The following is a 7997-nucleotide window of genomic DNA, read 5'->3' on the forward strand; positions in this document are numbered from 1 at the left end:
AGGTTTTATCGGTATTTAAAAATTGACGAGTCAATTGTACATTTTATTTTATCTATAGTTTATTAGGCAGATGTTAATTTTAAAATGTTTATATTTAGTGGTGAATTCAGGGGAGGGCTAAGGGGCCCGGACCCTCCTTCTTCTTTGCGGTTATATTATATTTGTAAGGAATAACATCAAATACTAAATTGCGTTTACAAATTAAATATGAAAAATATTGGGCCCCCCTCCAAAAAAAAAATAATCCTATAGATCCGCCAGTGTATATAATATTTTAGATATATTAACGGGCCAAGGATTTATACTCAAACGTTTTGAAATCACGAAAAAAACATCTCCCAACAATAAATTTAAAAAACATTTTTATTTTGTTGCCAACTATACTGTGTATGTTTTTGAATTAGTTGATTAGTTGGTTAACTATGTTTGTATTTTTTCGCTTTATTTGTGTATGGTGAAGTTTTAGTTGATAGAATACGGTCAATTCTCCAGTGGTCTCTTCGTACTATTATGTGTAAAGACTGTACTATATTGTAGGATTTTTTTTCTATTGGTCCAATATGAAGCTATCCATCTATGAAATATTTTCATACTATTGTAATTTGTAGGATTCGTTTGCAAATTTTATTTTGCCATTTTATATTTTATTACTTTTTTAGTTAATAAAAAATATCATGCTTATAAAATAATATGTCATAAATTATTTCTATACCACAATGTCGGTGGGAATAGATAAAGATCAAATTTATCTTCTAATGTTGAATTTATTAGTATGATACGGATAAGAAATGATATATCATAACGCGTGGGCTATAATTATATAGTAAGTAGGTATACGTTCTAAAAGTATTCAGTCGTTTTGAGTCAACTGTTCCGCCATCGTGACATAAGGTATTTTCGTTTTTATATCATTTAGGACCGCTGTTTTTTTTATTTGTTAGAAAAATGTTAAAAGTTAATAGTTGTTATTCTGCGTGGTTACGTAATTTAGTTAAGTGATTTGAAGAAAATATTATTACTTTATAATGTAGTGTTATCTGTAAATATACAACGTAAAAATGTATTTTATTTATTATTTGATATACTTTTTAAATATAAGATTTATATAATTCTTAATCGTCACATGTAACAACTAGATCGTAAAGATCTTTTGGAGCAGTAAATTATTTAGATTTTCAATTTTTTTCAGTACTTTACTTAATAATAAAGAAAAAACAAGGAAAAAAAACTTTTTTTAAAACTAAAAACAGGCATTTTTATACAAAATAAAATTTTTTTATTACATAATAAAAAATAAATATAATTTTTAATTATTAATTTAAGTTATATTAATAGTAATATAAATAAATATATACCCATATACACACTTATATATATATATATTTACTAAAAAATATAACGGTAGGTACATAATAACGTTTTGTACTGGTGAAAATCGTTAGTTTATTTTAAAATTACTATTTGTATATCGGCATTACAAACCTAACAATACTAATCAGAACAAACATTAAGCGGTTGAACTTCAATTTACTAGATTTTCCATGCATAATATCATCAATCCAGTTCCGATAAGCGTAGATGAATATATGTCTAGTTTGAACACGACTATCGCCGCATTCCGTTTTTAAATGGGCCATTCCGGGATAGTAGTTATAACCGTGACTGGTAATACCGAATAGGAATCCTTGGCACATTAAAGCACCTCCACTATCTCCAATGCATACCATACGGTTATTGGGTACTGGACACAAAAAATATTTCCACGTACTTTTAACAATATTCGCTATATAGTAACTGTAAAAACGTGGTAGTCGATCATGATATTACGATGATTCAATCATATCATATTAATTTGAAATTTATTAACGATTTAAAGAAAATTATTTATTATACTTGTCTGGCGGTACTTCACAGGCATCAGGCCCATACTTTACCCAAACTGAAGCAACATTCGCTCTATGTTTTGGGTAACCAACTTTGTTTTTACCCCAACCAAATATAAAACATTTCAACGAGGTTTTATTTACAAAGACCTCAGGGTTTCCGGAAAGAATTGCGTAACTAGTAATGTTTTTAAATGGTTTGCTTATCTATTGATAGAAAGTAATAAATTAATACTAAGTAATCTGATCTCGTTGTATACAATTTTATTATCGTTAACAATTTATCTGTTTGATTTTTAATATTAGCAAAATGAACCACATTTCAAAATATATTATTTAAATTTATATTTTCAGGGAGATACTTAAAAGTATTTCTTTAGTAAAAAGTTAAATATTATGATACTTTAAAAATAATGTATTTAAAAATCTGAAAATTCTTGATAACCCAATTTAAATAAAAATATGAAAATCTACAATAAAACAGTGGAGTACTCAGTTATGACTACAAACTTGTGTTGTTTTACATCGTTTTATTTTATGTTTTTTTCAAGAATGGTTTTGTAAATAATTATACTTCTTATTAAATTTTTGATTTCATATTAGACTTATTACATTTATTCAATATATTATATAGTAAATTAATATAATTAAATCTATATTGTTACGTTATTAATTTGCGTTATTTGATTTACTATATAATAATAATAATAATAATACTTGTTTTGAGTTTTTGACCAAATTCAATAAATTTAAACAAATAAATAATTTTAATGGAATAAATTGGTGAAAAAAATTGATTTTTTTACAAACCTTTAACAAACACAAATCAGCAACTAAACTTGTATCGTTGTATAATGAATGTATAAATAATTCAATAACTTCTCTTTTTTCACCAGTCTCATTTCGCGGATCGGTTTGATACACCTTAAAAAAAATTCTCGTATCATATTTTACATTCAAATGAATGAAATATTATGGTTTATTAATTTATAATATATTAAACTAATTTTGAATTAACGTGTGACGTATATCCAAAAATATTATTAGTAAATTGTTAACTTTTTAATATTGATAATATACTAATATCTACCAAATCATAATAATTAATTAAATTATAATAACCTCTACGGAATTTGCATTCTCAATACAATGAGCAGCTGTTAACACAAATTTCGGTGACACCAAAGTACCGGTGCAGTATGTTTCTTCATCAACAATTTGGATTTTTAATCCGACCACATAGGGATAGTAAGCTTGGTCAAATTGTTCACCGTTCGCAATCCTAGTTACTCTTATATTATTTTTTATTGGTAGTGATTGATTGATTATAAATCCATTAATAATTGTAACCAATGAAATCAATGTAATAATTGAAATATTTATAAAATCAATTTTTAAAAGAAGTATAAAATTCATATAATATATTATATTCGTAACAACCAAACAATTAAATCTCAAGATACAAAATTACATAAACAAATAAATAAATTACATAACAACATTGTATATTCAAAATAAAAACAATAAGCAATAAATGTACATTTCGTGGCATTTTGTTTTTAAAAGAATATATTATAGAGGTTTAAATCTGGAATTGTGTGAAAATAATAAAAGTAAATAATTATTAAATATTTTTTTATTTAATAAATAAATTATATTTTTTTTTAAATTATTTATTTTTACTCCTTATTAAATGCAAATAAGAATTATTTTTAAATCATCGTTGAATTATTAAATAAAATATCTAGCTCACTAATTATAAAATAACATGTGAGATATTTCTCATTTTAATGAGGCATAATCGCAATTACTGAAATGGACATAATTTTAATACTGAAATAATAGTATACTACTTTCTAGATTTTGAGAAGAGCGGATGAATGTATTGATTCGACAATGATGTGTGTTTTTTTTGTCTGTTAGTGTTTACGATAGGTAGCCGAGGAAATAATCTAATTTTAAATTTTGAGGGTGGATAGAAAATTGACTGTAGTTTGTACCTACTTTAAATATGTCAAAATCATGACATATTTTTATTTTTTTCTATCAATGTCAACAAAAATGTATTCACTGGATCAAAATTATTGAAAATTTAATACAAGATCCAATATAAGTTCTTCTTATATCTATAAAAAAATATTAAAAATACATAAGCAGAATTTTTTTCATATGCATTTTAAATTAGAATTTTGACGAAATCCGTTAAAACTTCAAAAAGCTGTTATCTATTATGTTGCTAAGAATAAAATTAATAAAAATGTTTCTCTGTATTTGTAAGTTTTGAAAATCGAATAAAAGATTTCTCATAGCTCATAAGTAGTTCATAATGGAGATATTAAATCTAAAAAAATACATAAAGACAATTAATAACAGATAATTTAGTATATATATTTAAATTTAAATTTAGATGAAGTTACTTATTTAAACGATAAATAATTAACGATGTTAAATACTTTGTTATAATTTAAAAAAACATTATTTATAGATACTTAAAACTTATACAAATATTATTTTATTATACATTTTACTATATGCAATGAAATTTTTGATTTAGCTTAAGATATTAAATATTTATAATATGAATTTATTTTTACTGTTTTACAGTATTTAAGTTATACGCTTAAAATGTTGAGTAATATAATTTGATATAATATGGTTACATAAAAATATATATTATTATAATAATTAAATACTATAATGATATAATGAAAGCAATATTTTCGATAAAAATTATATTAATTTACTTTAATAACTTTAATATTAAAAATGACATTAGCAGTTATGAATATATTATATACAAAACATATCATGCAATATAATATGTAATATAGGTTGTTGGGCTGTCTCCGCTCAAAATTGTTTTTAGTATACAATAATATATCATTAAATTCAAATTTAATACATCCATAATCGTGACCCACTCGACACATTTAAGCAGAAATTATTAGATTATTAAATTAATTTAATTATAACCAATTCAATATCTGTTTAAACAAAAAAATCCAAGCATATAACATTATAAGTATAATATAAATATATAATTAATATAATTGATTATAGGTTAATATTATTAACTTTGCAGTTAAACATATTTAAACTGACCGCCTAAAATAAGTGGCCAACATTTTTAACGTCTTTCAACCAGTGAAACACCGAATCAAATATTGTTCATAACTTTATAAAAATATTTAAACTGATCAAACGTATTTAAGCTTTTTATGTTTAATTATTGTAGGTAACTTTAACATTGAAATAATTTTCTGATCATGGCTATAATTTAAAAATCCATGGGACAACGTTTACAGATTGATAATTGTTGAGTAATACAAATTTTTAAATATTGACATCCAAAACAATCTGTACAAAATAAAATATACAATAATGGGATAATGTATGCAGCACATCGCATATTGTATTACCAAGATTATAATATTATAAATTATAGCGTAACGATACAGACAATACGAATGAAAATCTGTAATAGTATATTTTATAAGCCATATGAATAACATTTAAGTATATACTTATCATTATGAGTCAAATTGAAATAAGATGCATTATTGAATATTATGATTATTAAGTTTTTGATATTTAATTTATAGATTCCAGTATTGAATGATACATTTAAATATTTATATAAGTATATAATGAAATAAATATAAAAAATATTATTAAGACAATGTTTTAGGTTATTATTTATTTCGTCAAATTTTGGTTTCTTACAAAATACAACTATTACAAAATAATATGAGATAGGTACTAAAAAATATGTACATAATGGTACATCCATTAAATAATTATCTAGATATAAAATAAAAACTGATATATTTTTTATAATTAATAATAAATTTTCATTAGAAGAGTTGTTGGACTGTTTTTTGTATCCATTATAGTATGAATATTTTTTTCACTTAGAAATTTTAAGGTATAATAAAAATACAAAATATAGGTATAAAATATGAAATATGAAAAGTTGGAAAGGCATTCTTTTGCTGATACTGATATTATATATTTGTTATAAAAAAAATTAATGATAATATACCTCGACTATGTTACAATATTTATGATACGTCTAGTACTTTTTATAGCATGTTAACATTAAATAGTTTTGTATAAATAAACCAACAATTCACACTTACTGCAGTATTTTAAATTCTGAGTGTAGCGATGATATTGATTTTACAATGACGTGTGTATTTTTTCCGTTTACCATCACCTTTTAGAGCAGTAAAAATACTTTGATTCTTAACTTTGGGGTGATTTGTAGTAGAAAATTGAATCTAGTTGGAAGTCTAGGGAATCAAAAGTAAAAATTTTCCAGTACTTTCCTTAAAAATTAGGAAAACAAACTGAAATTTTTATGTTAAACCAGATTTTAACAAGATTGATTTGTTTATTTGATTATAATTTAAAAATGAATAATGTTTTAAAGTTTCACAAAGTTTTTAAACTATCATTTTTATTATACATAGTAAAATGTTGGACTCTGATTTATTTATAGGTGATTGAAATTTTTGGAATTTTTTAGTTAATTAATGATGCACATTCAATGTTTAATGTAAAATAGAACTGTTGCCTGTTTTTTTTAACTTTTTTTATTTGGATTAGTTTAAAATAATTTAAGGACCTCTAGATCAAAGTTATTTTTTAAGTTTATTTTTTAATAAAATTAATATATTTTCTGAGATGATCAATGTTTGGAATTAAAAAAAAATATTCTGCTATATAAAAATATAATATAATTGAAATAGAACTTTATTTTTAATTCATTTATTAATTAATTCAAACGGATTACTATTCTTTCATATTTTCCTGTTCTCGTGGTATTGAAGATTTTTATGATATTGTTTATAATCAATCTTGATAATATATTCTTTGAAAAGGAATCAAATTACTCGGTTACTACTTTCCACACCTACCACCAAATAAAGTAAATGTAACTTTCGTCTACGTCGTTTTATGATATTATTTTTTATATTACCCATTGCTTGCACAGTTGCACATCTCTACGTAAATAATGATATATTCCAGACTGATATTAAACTTAAATCCATGCATAAAAAAACAAAAACATTTCACAATAATTTCACGTCAGACTAGACTCCAACTTTAATCCCCTAATTCAAAACCACTCCTTGTTAACAATTTCAGGAACACTCTAAGACGGAATAATATACAAGCTGGTGATGTGATCTATTAAATTAAAAAAATATGTATATACATCTCAGAAATTCGTTCTTTTATAAACGTATGTGTCGAGTTTATACTTCATAATTTAATAGGTCGCTGTTGTAATGGACGCTGTTGTAATTCGAATTCAATGATAGGAATATATTTGTAGACGAAAAACGATTCTAAGCGGAGACGGTATTTTATTTATCTTTGTTTCTAAAGATATTTAATGTTTATTTTTTTTATCAGTTATACGGTAGGTTGTGCTTATATTTTAAAAATATCTTTGTGAGTGGAATAATAATAATATGTATATATGTCATTTGATTAGTTTCAAGTCTTAGAACAATATTTTTTACTAAAATAATGTATATCATGTTTTTTTAATATTTTTAATTTTAATTTAGCTCAGCTTTTCACATCTTGTATTAGATTTTAATGATTTTTAACCAAAAGTAAACATTTTTATCAATATGTAAAAAAAAAAATGAAAATTTAAAATACACTAGCTTCAAATAAGTCATAATATTTAAAAAATTATATTGTGTGTAAAAAAATAGTAATTTAAGTGAAAGTGGAATGCTTCAAGTTTATATTACTATTTAAGATTCTGAGCGGCGTGATGAATGTATATTGATTTTACTATGATGATTTTTTTTGTCAATTAAATATACTATAAGTTGTCAATAAAATTCTTAAATTTTTTAAAAAAAATAGAGATGATTTTAGATACAAAATAGGATTTAAATTGTACATTAGAGAGGACGATTTAATAAAAATTACTCAAACTCATAAGCCTTAAATAACAAATTAAATTCTTACTGAATCCATAAAATCTAAAGAAATATGTAAAGATAATTATTTTTTATAACTTATTTCAAGCTCCAATTTGGACGGAGTTACTTATGTAAACAAAAAAATATAAGGTTACTTATTATTTTG

At 23.2% G+C, this 7997-nt stretch overlaps 1 protein-coding gene across 1 annotated transcript; it reads right to left on the bottom strand.

Annotated features, from left to right (window-relative positions):
• Positions 1 to 1457: 1457 nt before the first annotated feature.
• On the bottom strand, positions 1458 to 6887 carry LOC113548193 (chymase-like). The gene is made up of 5 exons (XM_026948944.1): positions 6865 to 6887; positions 3006 to 3174; positions 2694 to 2807; positions 1894 to 2090; positions 1458 to 1794 (listed from the first exon to the last, which is right to left on the bottom strand). Exons 1-5 carry the CDS (start codon positions 6885 to 6887, stop codon positions 1458 to 1460), a joined length of 840 nt encoding a protein of 279 aa, XP_026804745.1.
• Positions 6888 to 7997: the final 1110 nt, after the last annotated feature.

This window comes from Rhopalosiphum maidis, chromosome 4 (genome assembly GCF_003676215.2).
Source record: "Rhopalosiphum maidis isolate BTI-1 chromosome 4, ASM367621v3, whole genome shotgun sequence".
Taxonomy (NCBI): Eukaryota; Metazoa; Arthropoda; class Insecta; order Hemiptera; family Aphididae; genus Rhopalosiphum; species Rhopalosiphum maidis.